The following is a 24,343-nucleotide window of genomic DNA, read 5'->3' as shown; positions in this document are numbered from 1 at the left end:
CGATTTGCTTCATGTTTGTGTTAGCTTGAAACCCCCTCGTGTGAGAGCACCAATGTATAGTACTGGGGACGTAATCACAGAAACCCAAAAGCGGAATAGAAAAAAGTGTGGCCATCGATGGTTTTAGCGTGAGATGAGGACGGCGTTTTTGGAGGATTCATGGTGAGTGTCTGTAAGTGGATTTCCACAGCAATCTGATTAAAATGATGGCTACACAGATGGAAACTTAACGGAACTTTAGTATAATTTCGCCAGCTAACCATAGCTAGCTTGGAGTGTCAGGCCACTCCGAAACGTTTGTTCACTTTTTGGGGATTGTCCGGATAAAGTGTCACTCACTCAAACTGGGAAACACCGCGCTGTTAGGGGTGTGCTGATGTTAGCAGCACTCTTAGCTCATTTACTATATTGATTTCTAACGTGCTAGCTAACCCTAGCATAAGTTTCTGGCTAAACCAGGCGACAGCCGCCCTCGTTTAAAACAGTTAAACTTCCTTGAGACAGCTATTCGTTTGAACTTAAGGCGAAAATAACAAATTATTCCGATTGTACCCGCCCGAGCATGTCTTAAATTCTTTAAACATTATTTTACGTTTAGAGAAGTCCGAAGGCAATAATTTTAATCTTTATCTAGTCTAAAAATATTTCTGGTTGCAGAACGATAACTTTCTGCAACTGAGTTCAGCGATACGTAGTGGTGATTAATTTTTAAATAGAAATAAGGGCATGCACTTGCAAACTTGCATTATGTAAGGGGCTTTTAAGTTAACGGTCAGTCACTGGGTGTCCCTGTACCCCCTGAGCTTGAAATTAAGTAAAAGTACACACGGCCCAGTGTCACTGTACCCTCTGAGCGTTACGGGGCCGTGTATATTTTTACTGACCTCCTGAAAACAACTGAAAATTTTTATAATGGTTAATGTTGGCATTTAGTGTGTTATGGTCCACCGATTGCACCGGTCACCTGTAAAACATCCACACAAGAGCATTGATGTAATTTGAGCAGGTGGGTGTGGATGAAAGTTCCAGTTAGTAGTGTAACCACATCTACAAGACACCAGTGGTAGAACTGCCCTAAAAAGCTTGCTTTCTTAAAAACGACATTAGATGGCAGTGTGGTATTAATGTAACGTCTCAATTTGTTTGAACTGGATGACTTGAAGATCATGGTTGGTTGGATAGAATACTCTGTCCATATTTTAGATGTCTGAATGTTGTGTGTAAGCCTTTACAGGACAAGTGAATGAATATCATAATTGTAAAGTAAAGATCCTACAATAATACAAAGAAGACAGCAGAAAACAACCCCAACAGTCATATGACCCCCTATGAGCAAGTGCTTTGGCGATAACCAGTCGGGGTTATGAATGAGTGATGTAAAGGTGAAATAAAAATACCAGAGTGTAATGGATTGAAAATTGTAATAAGGTATTTCTGCATATATTCAAACAGGTGTGATTACATAGCAAACCAGTAAAGAAGGATGGAAGCAGGATGTGTGCACATTTCCTGATTTATTGCTTTGTTTGCTCATAAAAAGTATGGGAATAGTTGCTGCATATTTAAGAGTCATTTATGATTGTGTTTTATGATGTAAGCTCCACCACCACTGTCCCACCCTTGTAGATAATTATAGACAAGCAGTATTTACTCGGTCTTACTTGAATGCTTCAATATGTTAAGACAGTGGTTCCCAAATTTTTTTGCTAGGCTTCCCTAGCACATCCTCCAACCACACACACACACCCTTCTTTAACAACAATTAAGCAGATACAAGTAAACTGCAATAAATTACAGGTAGTACTAAAATAAACTACTAACTCTTTTACGCTACGTCCACACCGACACGAGTATTTTTGAAAACGCAGCTGTTTCTATGTGTTTGGGTCTTTCGTCCACACGTAAACGGCGTTTCGAATCACTGAAAACTGAGATTTTTAAAAACTCCCTTTTTGTGTTTACATGCAGACAAGGAATACAGAGTTCGTCACGCAAGGTCAAAGGTGTGTGCCTTTTTTTTTACGTCACGCTGTGGGCCATGTTATTGTTTACATGAGATGAATTGCAGAATGGCAGATAGAGACAAAATACTGTTGCTGTTAATCTGACTATCTTCAGGTTTTACACTCTTACATACACACACACAGTTACTGTCCCTCCATTTAGAAAGGCAGAGGCGTCATGGTGTAATTATTTTATGTGTAGTTGTTTTTTTTTCCTGTGTAATAATATTCAACATTGCTATCAATACATTTTTCAAAAAATGCCTCTCTGTGCAAAATAGGTTCAAAAACAAACAACTGTGGGATACTGTTTGTCCGTGATTTGAACCGGGGAAACAAATTGTGGCAGGATCAGCCTGATATTATTTGCATCCCACTGTAACTTTACTGTATAAAGAGCTAACATCTCCAACATGTCAGGAGTAGTCATTACAAGAAGTGTTTGTGAACTAAAAATCAAGAATGTGGGATACTGTTTGTCCGTGATTTGGAGAGCCCAACGCTGCTCCCGACGCAGGGAAAACCAATTCTGCAGGGGAGACCTACCTTGGCACTTGTGCAGGGGAAGTCAAATGGAAGATATACTTCACCCTATTTTCTAGTCTTTGGCTTGGAAGGAAATTGGTTTGGAAACACATTTATCTCCTGCATATATTTATATTCATCTCCTGCTTTGCGTTTGTGCGGAAGCCCCGTCAAAAGTCTGTCCATTATGCTAGCATGTCCAAGTGTTCTTTTTTTTTTTTTTTCTTCTTACCGCACCCCCCTGCAATGGCTCTGCCCCCCCCCCCCCCCCCCCCCAAGGGAACAGGCCCCACACTTTGGGAACCTCTGTGTTAAGAGGAGCTAAAAAAAAGTGTTGTGATGGTCTCCAGTATGAGGAAGATTTGGTGTGAGTTCTTTTGTATGTGTTTTTGTTCATGTGTGTAGGTGTGTCTGTGTGTTTTTTAAAGAGCATGAAGAAAAGCGAGTAGAACAAGATCATCCGTGCTGACAGTTGGTGCTGACAGTTGGCCTGTGCTTTGATGCCACGTTTACTGCTGCAGAAAACAGATGTACTGATGATTTAGATGTTTAAAAATAATGTTAGTAAAAATTTAGTATCCAGCATAACAGCTCTGGGTCCGTGGCTCTGAGCTTTACTGGCCCATGTATATTTTTACTGGCCTGCTGAAAAAAGCTGAATAAATTATAACGTTTAAATATTAAAGCAGTTTAATTAATTTATTATTTAATTTTATAAGTGTGCATCTACATTGAAACTAATCTTGAAACAGTGGATGTGGTATAATCTGTCAGGGATTGGAGGATTTCTGGGCTGAAAGCTTCATGGACAGAGAAATAGAGAGCTACTGAGTGGGCTGTGGGCTGGAAATCTCTGTACAACATGTTCAAGTCTTTGCAGCACACTGTAAAACAATGTCCACACAGGAAGACCCTTACATTCAGTTCTTGGTCAGCTTAATGGGAAAAAGTGCAGATTATTCATAATGCCCTTTTACTCTCTTGGTCTTACCTGGGAGCTGCTTTTGACTCTGTATTGCTATTTTTGTGTTATTTGTCAATCAGCACACCTGATCTGTATAATTTGTATACCAGGATGTTCCAGCTGTATGCGGATGGTAATGTATTTGCATAGTTCTTAATAGAATTGACAGCTTGTTGAGGCAGTGCAAACCCTGATGTCAAATATTTAGCTATCATGTGTCATAACCATTATACAGTTATACTGTAGTATGTAGTATACTGTACTGTAGTATAATACAGTAATAGTATTCTCAGTATTTCCTTTACATGGAAGTGTCACTAAGGTTACATCGTAGTTGTCTTTAAGGTCCTCAACTGTCATTTTGTCAGGCTTTATTTGCAGTTTTTATGAGCAGTGTGCAGGAGAGAAGCAATCATGTGAAGACGTCTGGGCCTAGTTGTGACTACTCCCTATTCTTTGGAAGACGGTGTGCTATACTGGTTGGCATTATACCACTGTGTTACATAAATTGGTAATACAAGAAAAGCCTAGACTGCAAATAAGGTGCTGTTGGCATTTTGGCAGCCATATTTAATAAATATTTGGTGTGGACTTTGGCCTATTTGTGTCTTTGCAAACATTTTAACTGCACAACAGAACTACAGAAACTGGGTACCTTTGAAAAGGAAAGCAGTTAGATCAACTTTTAAATTCAAAGATTACTGTCATGGATGAAGAGTGTTCTTCGTGTGGATTTCTCTGTTGCAATATATTTACTTAGGGCAAAGCAGGAAGTACTTCCCTCTGTGCTTTTTAATGAAGACTTTATATATCTGAATGAACATTTTAGCTGCTGTTGTTCCTATTTTTCAGTGTTCTGTCACTTTTGGCGTGATTTTCATCGGTGCAACACAACTCTGTTACTTAAGCAAAAAATCTATTTTCCTTACAAATGTAAAACATACTGTGAATAGGCATTGTTACAGTAAACAAATAATCAACCAAACACAAATTACTTACTTTTTGTGCCAAGTTATATAAGTGATTTCTTGAATCAGTAGGTTAACAGTCAACAGCTCTTGAATGAGTTGACAATAGACTCTTATTTTGGTTGGCTGGCCACTCCTGGGAATGTTCACCACTGTTTTATTTTTAATTTTATTTCAGAATATGTGCTTTCTTTGGTCAATATAATGGCAGTGAGAGATATTTCAAAAAAGAAATAATCTTTAAGAAAGCAACTTAACAATGTGTTACACTTCCTTTTCTTTTAACGTGTTGTGAACTTGGGAAGCTTGGTGTATAGGTTGCATGTATCGCCCGCTTAGCTGTTTAGCACTGCCTTTGCATATTATTGATTTTGCATAAAAAGAAAGTCCTGCTTCAATATTTATAAAAAATATAAAAAATACATTACATTCAGAATTATTTGTATTTATTGAATAGCATAAAGACCAATATATTTCAGAAATAAGCGGTTATCTCTTTGTAAATCTTCTAACATTTGGAGATGAGTTCACTGTCACATTCAGTGATTGATATGACTGGCTTTTGAACTGTACACAGATTTCAAGCTAGATTCTCCAACTCCTCTTTAGCGTGTTTTTTAAAGATGCGTTCAAATTTTTGTATAAGACCATTAGGGATGGGTATCGAAAGCCGGTTCTTGTTGAGAACCGGTTCCCACTGTTTCAATTCCTTGGAATTGTTTGCAATTTTTGCAAACGATTCCCTTATCGATTCCAGTCGCCCCGAATGACGTCACCACGTTGCGGAGCGTCATTTACCTGGCAGGAAACATGGCGGCTCAAACGCTCAAAAGTTTGGTTATACTTTACGAGAACAGATGACAACAGGGCAACTTGCAATACTTGCAAGTAGATATTTAATTTAAGATACACACGATAACCTTAAATGAATGTCATGTTTTTAATTCCGCTCCCGCCTCATGAATCTCAACCCAGCAGCAGCGGTAACGTTTGCACATCCTCTCCCGTTAATGCGGCAGGTAAATAATCAACTAACAGTGCATATTATGTTAGCGAGATCTGCCTTATTACAAAACCTGCCATTACTGTGCATTTAGGGGACCATGATGAGAGAGACAGACAGAGTCTGGCTGGCTCAGATGCTGGCAGTTCTCGCTGCAGTCTACCGGTAGCATCTCCTTTCAGGCCAGGATAGACGAATGTCACCGAGCAGTGACTAAGTTTGTGGTAAAAGGCTTGAACCCATTTGCCACAGCAGATGCCCCCGACATTCGGTAAGTGAATGTGTTTAATTGTAGGCAGGGACATTACTGGATATTCTTGTGTAATTGCTACAGAATAATTTGTGTTATTCTTTGTTATTGCTACAGAAGAATATTTATTTTATTATTCTACATTTACAATTTTTTTTTCCTGGGGACCCTGTGACACCCCATTGAAGAGCCGTAGGCTGTGGATCTCTTAAGATGTCACTGTTGGGTTTGTAAGGCCATGTTACTTCTAAATTTCTATCTTGTTCAAAGAGAAGATATAAAACAAAGTTCTAAGCTAATCGACCTTTAGGCTCTCCTTTTTAAAAAAAAGAATCGATAAGAGATTCGATAAAGAATCGAATCGTTAAACAGAATCGAAAATGGAATCGGAATCGTGAAAATCTTATCAATACCCATCCCTAAAGACCATGCAGCTTTCAGCTTCACCTATTGATCTTCAGTCAGCTTGGACCCAGGCAAAGCAGGATGCTTTACAAATGGTATAATATTTGCGTGTTTGCATGCTAAAGTGTTAGCTGTTGATGCAAGGACGAGCTGTTTCCTGATATTGTGATTTTTCACTACATAAACATATCTGTTTTCATTGCTTCCTTAAAGCCATTTTAAGAGATGCAATGCATAGTGACGTTTCTGTCAGTTGTGAAATGTCCCTCATTCATGACTTTATTCAGACATCCCCACATTTGCCTTCTCTCATGATTCTCTCTCAAGTCTCATGCCCTATAGGGAGAATGGTCAAAACCCGTCTGAACATAAGAATTGCCTGAGTTGCACACGTCTGCTTACAAAAGGTTAATAATTAGACCCACCACTGAATGTAACCTTTCCCTACTGGTCAGTTACAAGTCGAGGTTGTATTTGTATCCAGCTATTTGACTTTAATAAATACTTTCAGCTTCATAGGATTAATAGCGTGCTGCTTTAAATGTGAATGTTGCATGTTTTTAGGCACATGGCCCAGCACTGATGACCTCGTTAATTATTCAGAGAGAGAGAGAAAGGATCGTTAGGGCCTAACGGTAAATTTCAATCTGTTTTTCTTCTTCTACTGACATAGGTGAGCTGTGACACAGACTAAAAGATTAGTTGTCAAATAATTTGTTAAACATAATGTTGTAGTCTGTTTTGTTTTTTTTATTCTTTGTAATTTGTTTTTGCAAAAGCAAAAATATATTTGTAAAGTTAATATGTTTATATGTATAAATTCAAAGTCAGTATTTGCAGTAGTGGTTATTGTATCAATATATTGTGCATAAACGTTTTCCTGTAACTATCCCTACTATGACCCCTTTAATCATTCATTTAAATTGACTTAATGTAGTTCAATTCAGTTTGTGCAGTTCAATTCATTTTCATGCTGACAGCAGATTTGGTTTGATAATCACTGAATTAATTGGAGTCAAATTCTTGCACCTTTTAAATGTACAGTGGCAGCTAAACACTATTTAAAGCTGCTTTAATAATTTTTGAAATTATTAGTAAATCCTTACTATGTGTTTTCGTTTTAGTTTAACATCGCATAGACGTTTTTTTTCTTTCTTTTTTTTTAAAACAGGGTCATGAAAAACAGCACTTAACAATTTTATGTCTATTACTGCAATAGGGAATTACTTTATTTTGTCATAATAACTAGAGGCATATGATCTAGAGTATGAAGTGCCAAGCCTTTCTTCTTCATTGTTTGCTGTCACATACTGGGTGAATCATTGGCATTATTTCAATTGAACCCTACCCTCGTCTCCTACAGCTCCTCCTACAGCTCCTCCTACAGCTCCTCCCCCAGCTCTATGTCTGTGTCGGGCTCCCTCTCTCACTTCTTTTCTCTCGTGCTGTGTGCTGGGTTGCGCATGCCCTCCCTTCATTCCTCAATACGTCCATGATAAGGGCCAAAAACAAATCCTTGGATAATAAGAATATAATAATAACAATCAAAGATTGCTTTTTAGCCAAGAATCTGTAGAGGTGTGGCATGGATATGCGTCTGGGTTCTGTGCAGATAAGTCCTCACGTAAGTCAGATGGGCCTTTTTCTCATTTAGCATGATTCTATATATATTTTTTTGTTCGTTTGTTTTAAATCATCATCTGATTATTGCTGGTCATTTTATTTTCTCCCTTCTGTACGTTGAGCATCTCTGTCTGCCTCCTATTGCTGTGTCATTCCTGCCTTTGCCTTCTGCATGCATCCCTGCCCCCTCCCATACCTTAATGCTGGCTGCTGATGCTGTCTTGTGATGCTTGAGTGGAACCAACCGCATGCTGAATAAAATTTAGGGTAAATTACAGGATTTACCAGTGTAGGTAACACCAGAATTAATGTTGCTTTCACTAAATCATAGATATAACACTTGGCATGAATACTTGGTTGAAATTGGGTTGAAGAACATGGTGCACCACACTGCTGTGATAGCTGATTGAATTCTTAATTATTAAAGTGAGGGTGCCTTTTCCTGCAGCAAAGCCCTCATTCTAAACAAAACAAAACCAGCTTTTCTATTAATTAACGGTTAACAACAGACATCATCCACATTTCTTTCAAGGTACTTGATTTTGGAGGCAATGATGGAAAGCTACAAAATGCTACTGAAAACATACACTATATTTGAAAGATGTAGAGGTCCAGGCCTGAAAGTGAAGCCAATGTGGATACACCTTATACCTGCTATCTTAGCAGAAGGAAGTGGTTTGTGTAGAACGCTACACATGGAAAATAGCGCTACTACCCATTTGATTTGTGACCCCAGTAAACACTTTCAGTGGAGCTCAGTGGCTAGATTCATGGCTCTGTCCTTCAGGGTAGGACCATCTTATGATACTTCAGCTTCTCAGTCTCAAACCTTGATTGTCAGATGTGGTTTCAATAGACTAGCTTCAGTTATTTCTTCAAGGCCAAGCTTAACTTACTAGTTTTTCTTGTGTTATTTCCATTAAACTCAAAAGTTTGCAACAGAGGCAGCATAATGATAACAACACACTGACTATCTGAGTTGCTAGCTGTATGTTCTGTGGAAGAAATATTGGCTAAAGTTTTAGGATTTCTGCTTTAAAATGGTGTTAGCACCTGACAAAAGCAAGACTGTTGATTTAGAGCTTTATGCTAACAAGTGAAATGTTTAAATCTTTACCGTTGTACTCAAATGCCAAGGAAAAGAAAATGTTAAGCATCACTGCATTAGTTACATTATTGTATAACGATAGACTAACTTGGTTGTAGTTTCATATTCAAATCTTTCTCAATTTCACGATTTATTTGCATTTTTATATGTAAACATCAGTTTAAATAATTTGAATAACATCTATTTATGATTTTATTTAGATTGAACACACTATTGTATACACAATATAGTGTGTATACACTATATTGCCCTTGGTGCTAAACAAATTTCCCCTTGTGGGACAATAAAGTACTGAATTGCATTCAAACTTGTTTTTTTCTCTAATCTGTAACCATAACATTATTCTATAAGGCAGAGATCATAGAAATTGATAAAATTAAGAACAAATTTGACAGCCTGGAACTTTTACCCCTTATGTCCTTATGTAAATTGGTCTTATTTATCTTTAGTGACAAAGGAAGATGAATGTCTAGATTTGAACAGGCTCATCTTTTACTGTTGTGTTTTTAGGTGTGTCTTTATGTGCCTATTGCTTCCCTTAAATGACATTGTTCAGGTTGTTTCATTAAGACTAGCAGGATCTGGAACAACCTGTTTAAGCAACAGAAAGACACAAAGGATGTTTCTTAGACAGTACCTCAAGGCAAGATCATCACAACCAGGGCATTTTACATTAGCAGTCAGGATAAACAGGCGCACAAAAGTGTTTAACCCAGGGTAACTTAACCCAAGCTAAAAGGAGTATTTCACAGGTCATATGACCTCCTCCACAAAAAACAATCCCTATGAGTGACAGCTGTTCTATAGAACTTATCAAATGGTGATTAAAAATCTATAAAGAACAAATAAAAACCAGTAAAATGCAACACTGGCAGAAGAAATTGCTGCATAAAGGCATAAATCTAGTTATTTATCATGCAGAGCAGTAAGATAAACATTTTAATTCCAGTTAATTAATGTATGGCCTAGCATATTTTCAGTGCTGCTGTTTATTTTTAAGGTAATGGCTACACATTAGAGCTCTGAAATTTTAAACTGGATCCATTTAAAAACTTGAAGCTTACTGTCCCACAGTTTAATAAATGAGACATGGAAATTAGTTTGTTTGTCGATAAAAGTGAAATCAATTTCAGTGATTGAACGGGCATTCTTAGTGTGGATTAGAAACAGTAATTCCAGCAGTTTAAAATAAAGTTGCATTTAAGAATGAATTGGTCAATAGGTGGTGATTTGTTGCTGCTGATCTCTAATCTTATAGCACAAAAAACACGGGTTAACCATAAGGTTATCTGGATAAGCCAAAATCCTGATTCATAATAATGGCCTCTGGACTACCCCCCTGTTAATACTTATATTGTCTATGGCTGCATTTGGGTTGCAGTTGAACTACCTGGACACAGGACACATTTTAGGGTTGGTCATTCTGAGTTGCAGAATTATGATTTAGATATGTTTTTACTATGTAGAAACTTGGACTAAATTCTATACGCCATCCAAATTGTTTGTCTTGTAGCTTTGTTAAGCTCTTTCACAGAACATCTCAAGCACATTATGGATAAACAGGGTTTTGAAACCTTCATCCATGCCACGGCTCCTCCCCGACCTTATCCTGGACTTTTTAAAAAAAGTATTTTTTGAGACATTTTTTCTACATATTAATGTACAGAATTCACCTGCTTGCTGCTACTACTGCACATTCACCCAATGTATATACTATATATTTATAATGTTCTTCCTTTACCTACCCCCCCCCCCCTTTTTGCACATGTCGAGGAGCGTGTCAGGCTACATTTCACTGTGTGTTATACTTGTATAACTATGCATGTGACAAATAAAGAACCTTGAACCTTGAATATTATATGTTACCAGCATTAGTGATATACCTCATTTGCCTAGATATATAGACACTTAGACTGGTAAAACACAACTGATATGGTTTCTTCCTTGCAGCAAATGGAATCAATATTATCTAGTGAATAAACAAAGCTATCATCAATGAGGAATTCAGCACATTATATTTCAGCTGTTGGAGGAGCTATAAATCCTTTAAAATGACATATTGCAGGATCTGGTATTTATTCAGAATAATGGGTGAACGGAAGAGGAGCAATAGATTTTTTTCTCACAGAAGACAGTATGACAGTTTACATTTAAAAAGTACTGTAAATGATGTCTTTGCCAATCCAAAGTTCTTGCATACGTCTTTCTGTGTTTCTGTTAAGCTGACAGCGTTATTAGCTGCATGGCTGGTGCTACAGGTTTTCTTACATCACATTACTAGGTGTGTCACTTTGGCCTTGTAAAGTAAAGCACTGTTGTAGAGCATGTTTTCTGTCTGATAAAGAATGGGTTTGTGTGTGTTCTTCATGTTAAATATGAATCATTTTTAGTGTAGTTTTGTTTATTTTCATGCTTCAGCCTCTGAATATTTGGAAGGCCCAAGTGAGTATGATCTGTGGGTGTTGTGTATAAAGAAAATAATGTATAAGATAATGTTTTACACATTCTTATTTTGATCTTACCTACAGCATTTTTATTTTTTCTCCAGGAGCAGTATTTTCTGAGAATGCAAAGGAACAAAGAGAAGAAATCAATGGAAAAGATAGGAGAGTCAAATCAGGTATGATTTTATGTCTTGGCTTAATAAAAAAAATGTATATAGTTGTTGTGAAGCAGATGCATATGTAGTATATAGTTGAAATTCAAGGATGTGTGGAGATGATAATATTCCTTCAGACATCAGTGAAATAACTGAGAGGAACGTATTTCTTTGTTTTGCATACTAAATTAAAATGACAAAAACTGTCTGTGTGTGTCTCTGTGTGCGTGTGGTGCTTACACTGTTTTCTGGTTTAGTGTAAGAGGAAACTGAGGGTGTGTGTGGCAACATGCAACAGAGCAGATTATTCCAAGCTGGCCCCCATCATGTCTGGGATCAAATCCCACCCAGAAGACTTTGAACTGGAAGTTGTGGTGCTAGGTTCACATCTCATTGATGACTACGGGTAAGACGACCCAACTTTTTTCCTTTGCAAATGCCACTTTTTCTTTTCTTTTTCACTTGTGGACCTTCAGAAGGTGCTCACTAAATAGCCAACAACATTTTGTTTGCTCTGTGACCTGTAAAATAAATGAACCCTGAAGGACACCAGTGCATCCAAACCACATAACTGATTTACTAGGAGTAAAACTACATAGCAACTCATGGGGTTTGGTTGCTGAGGAAAAGATTACAGTTGTGGAGTGACGGCAAAAAACATTGATATCAATAGTGAGTTTGAGATTTGTGATATTTATCCAGTTTTGGTGTGTAACGGATCGGATTCGAACACTTGTGAAGGAGTCAAACAACTGCACAGACAGTATAACAATGGTCTGCATGTTTTTAAGCAAGACAGAGTATATAAGCCTAGAATATTCATAGAGACATGTCATATTTTCCATACTCACTCAATATTTGTGTGCAAAAGATAACTCAGATAACTTGGTCAGCATTTAAAATTTGAATCTCACATTGCCAAGTTCCAAAAATAAGCTTCCAGTCTTTTTTTTTTTTTTCCTCTTGCATCTCAAAAACATTGGAAAAATGAAACCTTTTGTTGCCATCCCATGGTTTGGAACTTTCAGTATACATTGTGCTGTTTGCAACTTACCGAAATGTTTTGTTTTTGCAGGAACACTTTTCGGATGATTGAGCAGGACGACTTTGACATTGGCTCGAAGCTCCACACTATTGTGAGAGGAGAGGACGAGGCTGCCATGGTGGAAAGTGTTGGGCTGGCACTTGTAAAACTCCCTGATGTTATACAGAGACTGAAACCTGACATCCTGGTCATACACGGTGACCGTTTCGATGCTCTCGCTTTGGCAACTGCTGCAGCATTAATGAATATTAGAATACTTCACCTGGAGGGAGGAGAGGTGAGGAAACCCAGTTGAACAGTTTCTCCTTCATTAGAGGCAATTACATTTCTTGAAAGCAGCACACAATGACAAGAAAATTAAAATATGGGGGCAATATTGCATCATAAGTACTTAGATTTTTTTTATGCATTCTGCCAGTGCAGAATCTTTTCTTCTTCTTTTTGTTTTACCCCTCAGCTGTAAAAGGCTGATGGGCTCGGCAGGTGGGCAGCTTGGACACCCAACTATGTCATAACAGTATCTCAGAAGTTGTCATCTAGAGTTTTCTAATTCATACAATAGGTGCATCTTCAAAAACATGCCAGAGGAGTTTGAATTTTGGTGACATTGACCTTGAGATTAAGTTCAGAGGTCAAGTTTTCTGAAAATCTTGTTAATGTGATAACAAAAGAAGGGAGTCACCTAGAATTTATAACATAGGGGGCACTAGCTACTGGAGGATGGGGGTGGTTATATCATTATTATTATTATTATTTTTAACTCTATCCTGTGCTGCTTGTTCCAGGTTAGTGGTACAATTGATGACTCAATCCGCCATGCTATCAGTAAACTGGCCCATTACCACGCCTGCTGCACACGGATGGCAGAGCAGCATCTCATAGCTATGTGTGAGGACCACTCTCGTATCCTCCTTGCTGGCTGCCCTTCATATGACAAGCTGCTATTGTCTCATCACAGAGAGGACTACATGGATATCATCAAAAGCTGGTTGGGTATGCAGAAATATATTCACAGGACAAAATTATTTAATGAGAAATGAGTCTACGTTTGTATTTTATGTGATATTTGCATCTTGCAGGTGACAAGGTCCAGGAAGGTGACTATATTGTAGCATTGCAGCACCCGGTCACGACGGACATCCAGCACTCTATTAAAATCTATGGGCTGATGCTGGATGCGCTGATTTCCTTCAACAAGAAGACTCTCATCCTCTTTCCTAACATTGATGCCGGTTAGCTCCACCTGTGGTTACTGTTTTTAAAGTCCTCTTTTCAATAAGGTTTGGACACTCAAACAGAAGTTGAGAAAAATAACATAAGCATTTCTCCTATAAACAGGAAGTAAGGAGATGGTACGTGTTATGCGAAGAAAGGGGATTGAGCAACACCCTAACTTCCGTGCAGTGAAGCACATTCCTTTTGAGCAGTTCATCCAGCTTGTGTCACATGCTGGCTGCATGATTGGAAACAGCAGCTGCGGGGTACGAGAGGCTGGGGCCTTTGGCACACCTGTCATTAACCTGGGAACAAGACAAACAGGCAGAGAAACAGGTAAGTGTAACAAGAATGTCAATTGTCCTGAGCTTATCTCATACAAAGCTTCACAGGAACTAAACAAAGGCGCAACGTTTTCTTCTTCTTCTTTTTTTTTTTTAAGTCACGCAATATCAAGAGGAAAAAGTGAAAACAAGTTACAGCGGGAATGATTATCCCATCATGAACTTTCTCATACTTTTCCCATAATATACGCTATCAATCCCATCTCCAGGAGACAAACACCCAGCACTATTAGTAGACAGTCAGGTCATCATAGTCCAAAAGACTCCACTGAGACTCATGTTTTATTTATTTTTTTAGTATATGTTAATGATTGAGTAATATAATGTCAGTATGTGTGGTATAGCTGGAAAGAATCATTTACTGGGACATGAATTAATTGTCCTTGAATATTTAAAGGATTGAGGCTGCTGGAAGACAAAATAGTACAAAAACATTAAAGTTATTTTCCTCAACCTACCAAGCTGTATTGTTCTGCTAAATTTGTCTCAGGTTGTTTTTCTTATTAACTTGAGGACATTTTTGTTTTCTCCCAGGTGAAAATGTTTTACATGTCAGAGATGCCGACACTCATAATAAAATCTACCATGCTCTGGAGCTGCAGTTTGGAAAGAGATACCCCTGGTATGGCCAGTGTACAATCTTCATTTGTCCCCTGGGTGTTTGACCAAATTTTTAACTGTGTATTTTCATTTGCCAAGCCTTCTTTCAATGAAGGAACTGCTGTGTATTTTCAATAACTTTACTTACAGTGCCAGTTAAAGTCCTGTTAAACAGGATTTCAAAAATATGTTGGAAATTACAGTCTGTCATTATCAGTTTGTCACATTCAAGTTGTGTGACCTGCTTTTCCTCTGCCAGCCAGTACTTACTTTTTGCATATCTATCAAATGAGTCAGTTGATGAATTGTATTTGTTAAAGCCCTTTAAGATATTAGAAGTAGAAGGAAATGGCAAGATGTATATCCCAGGGTATGTTTAACATAACATGTTTTGTACAGAATCAGGTCAGGCTCATTAACCAACAATAGACATGCAGATGAATGTTATATATGTCTGTGATTATTGTGTGCAGTCTTAGAAAGAAGAAAACTGTGTTACTTTACCAAACTGTTTGTCTATAAGGCAAATTTTATCCAAATTATTTTAAAAAAAATGGGTTATGGCAGAGTCACTGTCTGTGACATAATTTAAAAAAAAGGTTTGAGAATCAGGAGAAGGTAATAATGTAACAATGGGTTACACTGAATTGTATTTGGAGTCAAAACAAAATTTAAAAAAATGTTTATATTAGCATAATGCAAAAACGCAAATATGTTTGTTTGTTTGTTTGCTTAAATCAGTTCTAAGATTTATGGTGATGGCAACGCAGTGCCTCGTATTCTCAAGTTTCTTCGTTCTATTGACCTGGACGAGCCTCTCCAAAAGACCTTCTGCTTCCCTCCTGTGAAAGATCCGATTTCCCAGGACATTGATCATATCCTAGAGACCCAAAGTGCTTTGGCCGTCGACCTGGGAGGGACCAACCTCAGAGTGGCCATTGTCTGCATGAGGGTAGGCTGGATGAACACTAAACTTTAAAAGTTTTTTTTAAATGTTTCTTCATTTTCACTTTCAAAAGCTTTTGTCTGTTCTGCTGTTTTGTTTTTTAAACTTTTCCAGGGCACCATAGTGAAGAAATACAGCCAGCCCAATCCAAAGACTTTTGAGGCCAGAATGGAGCTCATATTAAAGATGTGCAATGATGCCATGCGGGATGCTGTGGGCCTTAACTGTAGAATACTTGGTGTCGGTATGAAAACACACTAATACTAAAACGCATTTACACATGGGAAAAAAACCCAGCACAACAACTTCAGATTTACTTCTGCTCTTTAGGAGTGTCCACTGGTGGGCGTGTAAACCCCCAAGATGGTGTGGTCCTACACTCCACAAAGCTGATTCAGGAGTGGTCTTCTGTGGACCTAAGAACGCCCATATCAGATGCTTTACACCTACCCGTCTGGGTTGACAATGATGGCAACTGTGCTGCACTGGCAGAGAGGAAGTTTGGTCACGGCAAAGGACTGGAGAACTTTGTCACAGTCATCACAGGAACAGGTGAGAAGTTTTTGTTTTTTTCAGATGAGGATCTTTATCTATTTGCATGATAACTAGTGGTGCAGCGGATCACGGTTGATCCGTAATCCGAACCGATCCCACTCCACGGTTCGGCACACACGTAATCCGAAGATTTGAAAAAGAAGAAAAAAAAAAAGTATGTGTATGGTGCGCGTGGTGGGTCTGTCAAGCAATAGTTATGGCCAGCGCTAGCGGTCCAAGTGGAGGAGCAGAGGAGTTTGCGGTATTTAAGCAGCCCTTTGCTGCCCAGTCCGATCGGGCTAAAGCTATTACAAAAGCTATTGGGGTGTTTAGCTGCAGACGGGAGGCCGTATTCCGTTGTGCAAAACAAAGGGTTTAAACTATGATGAACGTGCTTGAGCCACGCTATGATATCCCGTTCGCGTCCACTTTAGTGGCAAGATCATTCCAAGCATGTATGAGCAGGAAAAGATTTAAGTTGTGGCTGAACTGTCCCAGGCATCTTCTGTTGCTCTAACTACTACAAATGGGTGGACCTCCAGGGCAACGGAAAGCCACGTGACCGTGACAGCTCATTATATCACAGCGGAGTGCGATATAATGAGTGATATAGTGTATTATTGTAGGGTCTACCTTACAATATAATGCGCCTTGAGCCGACTGTTGTTGTGATGTGGCGCTTTATAAATAAAATTGAATTGAATTGAGTGGTAGATACAAAGCCCTATACTGCCCTATATTGTACCATAACTTTTTTTAAATAATTGCGTGGAATGAGTCTTGAGTTGAATGTTTTTAACAGGCAAAAAATACTTCAATAAGTAAATGTTAAATTTTTGTCTTTTTTTGCTAATCCGAAAATTGATCCGATCCATGACTTAAAACCGTGATCCGATCCGAACCGTGAGATTTTTGATCCGTTGCACCACTAATGATAACTGTGAGACCTGTATGAATTCAAACAAACTACGATGATGATTTTTACAGCTGAAATCATATTTACTGCCTTATTCTTTTTGTAAATTACATCATCTGGTTAAGTCTCAGGAAGTAAAAAATATTTTGACTCTGTGTGCAGGTATTGGAGGAGGAATTATCCATCACAATGAGTTGGTCCATGGCAGTACCTTCTGTGCTGCTGAGCTGGGTCACATCATGGTTTCCCTGGAAGGCCCAGAGTGTATGTGTGGCAGCCGTGGCTGTATAGAGGCCTATGCATCTGGGATGGCCCTTCAGAGAGAGGCCAAAAAACTGCATGATGGTGAGCGATTTGTTTGTTTGTTTTTTTGTATAGTGGATATTGGCTATGCGCTTACCAACACTTGGCTTTAGAAACCTTTGAAAATGTAAAAATTGAAATCTCTCCACAAAAACATAAACACAAAATAAATCTTTATCCAGCAGCTAATCTTTTACAAGTTTTCTTACGATACCAGAGCAACAGAAAGTGCAACTAAATTTTACACCATCAACTTTTTTTTTTTTAATAGAGCATTGGCAGGATCGCCTCTAACGAAATGAAAATACTTTGTCAGTGTCGTCAGGAGCAGGGTTCATATCCATGTTGCTTGTATGCTGCTGTCATGATGACAGACTATCCAAGAGTGTGAATGTATTGACACTAGGTGGTAGCAGCAGCAATCAGCATTATAGTGCAATAGTACTGAAACAGCATAAGTTCAATGTAAGCACAGAAGTAGCCTAAGTAGTGTTTACCCAGGAAATTTTAAGCAGATGCTAACACATGGCTCCTTCTTTGAGTGATAGAGATTTAACCTGCATTGATAGATGGAGTGGTCAACCAACCCCAATCATGTTTCTGACCTGTTGCCAGTTAATATTAGTATAATTAGTTCCCAACTTTTGAGATGCGTTGCTGGCATCAAATTCAAAATGAGCAAATATTTTTCATTAAATATTAAAGTGACTCTGTTAAAATGTTTGATACGATTTTATATTTTCTGTTTTGAGTAAAATGTGGGTTTATGGGTTTGGGAAAGTGTTGTATTCTGTCTATTTACATTTTACACAGCAGGCCGGGGTGGGGTTTTTTTGTTTGTTTGTTTGTTTTTAAATTGGGGCATGTATTTTCTTGATGGGGTAGAGAAAATTGTACCTCAACTCTTATGTTTTTATGTTGTATTCTATAATCTTTTTAAACAAATATATATTTATTGAGTTTATGTTTAGCAACTCAGTCATCCATCACATAATCTGGTAAATGGTGAGATTGGTATTATTTAGATAAAACTGTATCCTGCAATGCTAGTTCCTGTTTCTTAAGCTGTAAAGTCAGTTTAAATCCAGCACAGGAATGAACGACGTCAGGAAGTAATTAAACATAACCCTTCTTGTTGTATGTCTCAAGTGGCTTCATTCCATTTATCATTATCCATGTTCATTATCCATGTGGTTTGTTTTTTTGTTTGTTTTTACAGAGGATCTGTTGAAGGTGGAGGGGATGGATATGAAACTCTCAGAGCCAATCACTGCTGCACATCTTATCAGTGCAGCCAAAATGGGAAACTCCAAAGCCGACGCTGTTCTGACCAAAGGTTAGTTCACAAAGGACACAGAGAAAATGGTAGAGAATAGTAGGTTCACCTAGCTTGAAAATGGGGTTGACAATATTTCTACCTCAGCAGTGGTCTAAATTAGAGATGGCACGATACCACTTTTTTATGTCCGATGCCAATACCAGTATCATAAATTTGGATATCTGCCGATACCGATATGAATCTGATATAGTGTGTTTTTTAATTAATAAAACTCTTTTTTTAATATCTTGCTGCATTTTGTGTAAGTTCATACTCAAGTTTAAATAAACAACAACACTAAAGCTATTCTGTTATACCTGTATGTAAAAAATACACTGCACCCAAAATATTTCATAGTTCTGCAATACTGATAAAACTAATAAACTTGAACCTACTCCATCCTTCCTATTCTGGTATTTTAAAGAGTACTTAGCAGAACTATTAAGCAACCTAACTAATAACTAGGGTTGCAAACTCCCAGCAAAAAAAAAAATAGGGAACCACCCCCCACCCTCCACCTCATGATGCTTAATCGATGTGGTCAACTTTAATTTGATGCAGGTTGGGGGAAAAAATGCACAGAAATAAATTATTTTTCAAGAATAATTAAATAGATTCAACATCTTTCTTCTACAGAATTGCAGACTGCACAGATGGTATCTTTCCAAAGGAAAAAGTAGTATAGCTTACTAGGGTATATTAGACTTAACAGTTACTATATACAGTAATGGACTTCTATATATTTTATATAAGATTAAAACTTTGGGTGTAAGATTCAGATAATTATTTATTAAAAGCTAGACATTTTAAATGAGAATAAGAAAGAAAAGTATGTCTTTGTGCCCCCTTTTCCCTGTTAATGCCCTATCGGCCCCCCTGGCTAAACTTTGCTAGATCCGCCCCTGCACAGTTACCAGCCATCAGCTACGTAGAAAACGATCCTGGTCTAGAAAGTAATATTAAATAAATTCTAACAACAGATTATCAAGGTTAAACGTGCTACTGTTGTTCAGTCGCTGGTTTCCTCTTTCTGGTGCAAAGTGGGCCAAAAACAAAGAAGAGAGACGGACTCGCGACAGAAAAGCCGATCAGCTGATCATTAAGCAGTTTCATGATTGAAGTAGCAACAGGAGAGAGAGAGAGAGAGGGAGGCAGTCGCTCCATATATCGGTTGTTAAGCTTAACGTGGGAATGCTTTACAAACATTCAGAGATGAACTTACACACTTGCTTTACTTCTCTCTGGGATCACAGATGAAATGCCGGTTGAGGCTACAAATCCACACAGCCGCTCTATCATGTGAGCACACTGCTCCGACGTGCTACGGTTATGGGCCGAGTTACGCCGTGTCGCAAGTTATGTGAGGTGCTTTTTTGATATTTAATGGATCGGATTACATTTTTTATTTCTCCGATATCCGATCCAGTAATTTACGTCAGTATCGGACCGATACGTAATATCGGATCGGTCCATCTCTAGTCTAAATCTGATTTATTTTCACATGTACACAACAGCCTGAATTTAACTTAAGAGTCAATACTATAAATAAATTACTCGTGGACATATTACTGGGCATCTTACATTTACAGTAGGCATTATTTGAGTAGGAGTTCTTCTGTGGGGTTAACACAGCCGTGTGTTACCGTTTATAAAGAAAATCTCCCCTTTTGTTATATGAAAGAAATCACAAAACCTGGCATACACGTGAAAACAGATGGAAATAGGCAGCCTGTTATTTAGATTATGTGGTAATGTTTTAAAAGATATATTTAAAAAAAGATCAAATATAACTTCCTTATGTGTTCTTACCCTTTTTAGCTGCCACTGCACTGGGTGTGGGCATCATCAACATCCTCCACATAGTCAACCCTTCACAGGTGATTCTGTCTGGAGTCTTGGCCTCTTACTACCAGGCGCCAGTGCAGCATGTCATCTCGCAGAGAGCGCTCTTCTCTGTCCAAAACATCAAGGTTGTAACATCAGACTTGGAAGAACCAGCTTTACTTGGAGCAGCCAGCATGGTGTTAGACTATGCAACCAGAAGAATATATTAAAGAACAAAATCATTAAAACCTGCAAGGCAGTTTTGTCCCTGTGGTCTAAAAAACATACAAGTACAGTTATTATTCTCCAAAGTTGAAGTCTGTTAGTCGGATTAAAATCCGGAAACACGTGTGAAGTGGGAGTGGGTCTGGTGCACGAACCAGAAATCCTAATTCTCTTTTGTACAGTGCCTAAAGTATCGAAGTTGAATTAATCTCCAAAACTTATCTGTACAAGCCAGAACCTTCCTTCTGTGCTTGTGGTGTGGATGGATGGAATAGTCTATTTATAGAAACCTTGTGACCAAATTATAGCTGAATCTTGCTTCTGTTGCTTTCTTTCTATTGTAACTTTAGTTTTCTATCAATTTTGTGCGGATGTTGCATTTCCAATTGTATCTGTTTTCAACATTACACAATTTACATTTTTAGTTTTTTTGTGTGTGTTGTTGTTGTTGTTCTTCTTCTTCTTTTTTATGAATGAAATAATCTAAAATGGTATTAAGTAACTTTAAATATACACCAATCTGTCACAACATTAAAACTACTGTGAGGTGAAGTCAGTAGCAGCAATTATCAAATTGTTCCTTTGTTGATATTGTTGGCACAAACAACTCACTTACATGAAGAACACCCAACAATGTGGTAGTAGTCCCCAACAGCAGCACCAGCCTTGCCTTACTATAAAGATTCAAAGGAACCCACAAGACCTTTGCCCCATTTAGAGGACAAGTGGGACATGCAGAGTACTAGGCAGCTGGTTTTAATGTTGTCGGTGTTTGGTGTATAATAAACATGATTAAAAGTGCTTTGGATCTATGGATGCTATAGTATGATAAGAGGTGGTGGGGGGGGGGGGGGTTGTTTGTTTGTTTGTTTTAAGTTTTTCCCAGGCTTGTTATGAAGTTGTTGTTTTTCTGAAGGTGTACAACATGGTTTTTATGTACACCTTTATACTGCATTGCACATTACATGCTATTCGTAAGTTTTAAATACATTTCTGTGGATGTTTGTTTAATATTCATCTAGAAAATAAGTTTTAGACAATTGTAAGAAATAGACTAAGTTAATTAAGTATTTATTATTCAACTTTTTAGTTAGTGTCCAAAGAAAAATTGAAACTGCATAGCAATTCAAACATTTTTTTCTTTGCATCCTTGAAATGTTAAAGTGATTATACATCTAAGGTGTCATTTGACCAGATTAAAATGTTTACTGATTAGAAGGCAAAATGTTGAAACACCTATTTAATCAATTTTTTCTTTCTTTTTTTTTTTAAATTAATTTTCAAATTTTGATGTCTTCAGTTTTGTTTTAAAACTTATAAATGTTTAATTTATGCATTAAACATGCATTGAGGTCTTTATGAGGTTTTCACCTGAAATGCTTTTCCAGTGGACCTGAAGGAATTCCTACAAATGTTGAGCGCTCGATAGTGGCTCCTCTCCTATCTGTTGACCAGATCAGTTTTAATATTAACGAACAAACACTGAACACTTTACGCCGATTCATCTGCTTGTTAACGCAAATATCTAATCACGTCACAAAGCTCAGAACTTCTTAAACTAGTCAAAAAAAACCTCCAAAGTCACCAGATCTCAATCCAATGCAGCACCTTTGGGATGTGGTGGAAGGGGAAGACTGGCTTCATGGATGTCTAGCCGACAAATCTGCAGCAACTGCGTGAGGCTATCAACATGGACCAAGATGTTTATTTTATCTTGTTGAATCTGTACTACCAACAGTTAAGCCAGGTTTGAATCTAAAAGGCTGTTGATATTTGTGTAATAAAGAACTTTTAATTACCACCGTCTGCGAGTTTCACTGCCGAGAATATGAGGCTGTTTTTTGTTGTTTTTTTTACACCTGCTTTGTTCTTTTTGCTCATTGATGAAATCAATGACTGAAAAAGCAAGAATTAATAGGTCGAAAAAAAGCCAATGGTGATAACTTCTAACAAGTTAGGTCATCTTGTAGTACATCAAGCTATCAATTTTCATCTCATTTATGATCCCTTTCAAAGCCACCAGACCTCAAACCTTTTTTTCTTTCCACTATTGCCAGTACTTGTTGGGGTGGAATCCCCAAGAAAGATCTGCCGACTTCAAAGGACAGAAGAAATATGTCTTATCAGACATTGGTGATCCAAGGACACTGACATAAAGGCTCTTAAAAGCTCTTAGCATGCCTTGTGTTGTGTGGGTGTTTTCGGTGTATTCTGACTCTCTGTTGAACTCAGCTGCCACACATTTTTCAGTGTCCACCTGTCCCCAATCAGCTACCCAACAATATGAATGCTGGCTAGGAGCTACTTGGTTGGTTAGTGTGTGAACTGGCCTTGAAAGTGGAGAGGTGTTCAGGTGTCCTTTGTCCATCTGTCCTTGAGATTAGTGTTAGTTGGGTGTCAGTTTGGGTTTGCTGAGGTATTTTTCTTTGCTGCTATAGTAGTGTAGGCTTCTCTTTGTGTTGGGTCTTTATATATGTATATATAATGTATATATATATATATATATATATATATATATATATATATATATATATATAAACTCTTTAATTTATACAAACTACCCTGTTTGGCTTGTTTTTCTAATTGGTTCTTAATTATTGCTCACCCCCCTTCCCTGGCCCTTGATGGGGATAGACCAAAAGCCATTTTGGTTTCTTCTGGTTTGACTCACATTCTGAGAAAAGGGGCAATGATCAGTGAGAAGCTATAAAGCATCATGTCAAGAAAGAACACGACAAATTTAATGTTTGTTTTGAAAGTGTTAAAAAAGGCACATACAGAAGGTTCACTGTATTTTTTGTGGATCTAACGGTAAATGGATTGTCTCTCATACAGTCCTTTTCTGCTCCAGTGATGCACTCAAAATGCTGTATAGAACATGCTTCGTTCACCCATTCATACAAGTGCTTTTTTTCTATGCCCAAGTGCTTCCTAACATTTGTGCACAATCAAACACTACTGAATCAAGGCATTGCAGAGCAAATTGGGGTTCAGTATCTTTCCCAAGGATACTTTGGCATGCAGGCTGGAGCAGCTGGGAACCACCAAATAGTGGATGGCCACCCTGTGTTCTTTAGAACACAAATGATAGGAGTTGTGGTACTACATGAGGAAGTCAAGAGTGACAGAGAAGTATGTGAGGCTGGTACAGGACATGTTTGTGGACAGAGAGACACTGGAAGGGTGTGTGGTAGGGATGACAGATGGGGTCAATTCTGAGCCCCTTCTTGTTTGCAATTGTGATATACAGGTTGACAGATAAGGTCAAACAATGATGGCTTCAGCATATTGGACAGAGGAGGCATGAGTCTTAGTGGACTATGTTTCTAGACAACATTGTAATCTTAAGGGAGCAAGTGGAAGAGAGCCTGGAAAGAAGTGGAATGAAAAACAATTACATTTGCACAAATAAAAGGGGGATCTAAAAGTGTATAAGTTCAAATACCTTGGGTCAACCATCCAAAGCAATGGACAATGTGCAAGAGAGGTGAAGAAGAGAGTACAGACAGGGTGAAGTGGATGGGCACAAGTGTCAGGGGAGCAGTAGTGAAAGAGAAAGTTTACATGGTAGTCAGACCTGCTTTGATGTACTGTTTGGTGAAGGTGGCATTAGCAAAAAGACAGG

The 24,343-nt window shown here is 38.1% G+C and overlaps 1 protein-coding gene across 8 annotated transcripts; it reads left to right on the top strand.

The window, feature by feature from the left end:
• gne (glucosamine (UDP-N-acetyl)-2-epimerase/N-acetylmannosamine kinase) lies at positions 1-22,516 on the top strand. Of its 8 annotated transcripts, XM_085162617.1 has the most exons (16): positions 1-162; positions 1,969-2,003; positions 11,268-11,291; positions 11,398-11,469; positions 11,706-11,854; positions 12,524-12,770; positions 13,279-13,486; positions 13,573-13,725; positions 13,832-14,044; positions 14,587-14,674; positions 15,394-15,604; positions 15,713-15,842; positions 15,929-16,150; positions 17,211-17,393; positions 18,571-18,687; positions 20,488-22,516. In XM_085162617.1, exons 4-16 carry the CDS (start codon positions 11,416-11,418, stop codon positions 20,721-20,723), a joined length of 2,211 nt encoding a protein of 736 aa, XP_085018743.1. In that variant the 5' UTR covers positions 1-162; positions 1,969-2,003; positions 11,268-11,291; positions 11,398-11,415; the 3' UTR covers positions 20,724-22,516. The 8 variants fall into 8 exon arrangements, with proteins under 8 accessions (XP_085018743.1, XP_085018740.1, XP_085018742.1 ...); XM_085162614.1 differs by lacking the exon at positions 1,969-2,003; XM_085162616.1 differs by lacking the exon at positions 11,268-11,291.
• Positions 22,517-24,343: the final 1,827 nt, after the last annotated feature.

The sequence above is a fragment of the Neolamprologus multifasciatus genome, chromosome 6, assembly GCF_963576455.1.
Source record: "Neolamprologus multifasciatus chromosome 6, fNeoMul1.2, whole genome shotgun sequence".
NCBI lineage: Eukaryota > Metazoa > Chordata > Actinopteri > Cichliformes > Cichlidae > Neolamprologus > Neolamprologus multifasciatus.
The sequence above is the reverse complement of the archived record's forward strand: the minus strand, read 5'-3'. Positions and strand labels throughout refer to the sequence as shown.

Bases quoted from the DNA above. Each gene is read 5' to 3' on its own strand.
- gne (XM_085162612.1), top strand. From the start codon at position 7,704: ATGGATATGCGTCTGGGTTCTGTGCAGATAAGTCCTCAC. The intron at 13,487-13,572 runs GTATGCAGAAAT...TGCATCTTGCAG, and splicing joins TATCATCAAAAGCTGGTTGG to GTGACAAGGTCCAGGAAGGT. The intron at 15,843-15,928 runs GTATGAAAACAC...TCTGCTCTTTAG, and splicing joins CTGTAGAATACTTGGTGTCG to GAGTGTCCACTGGTGGGCGT.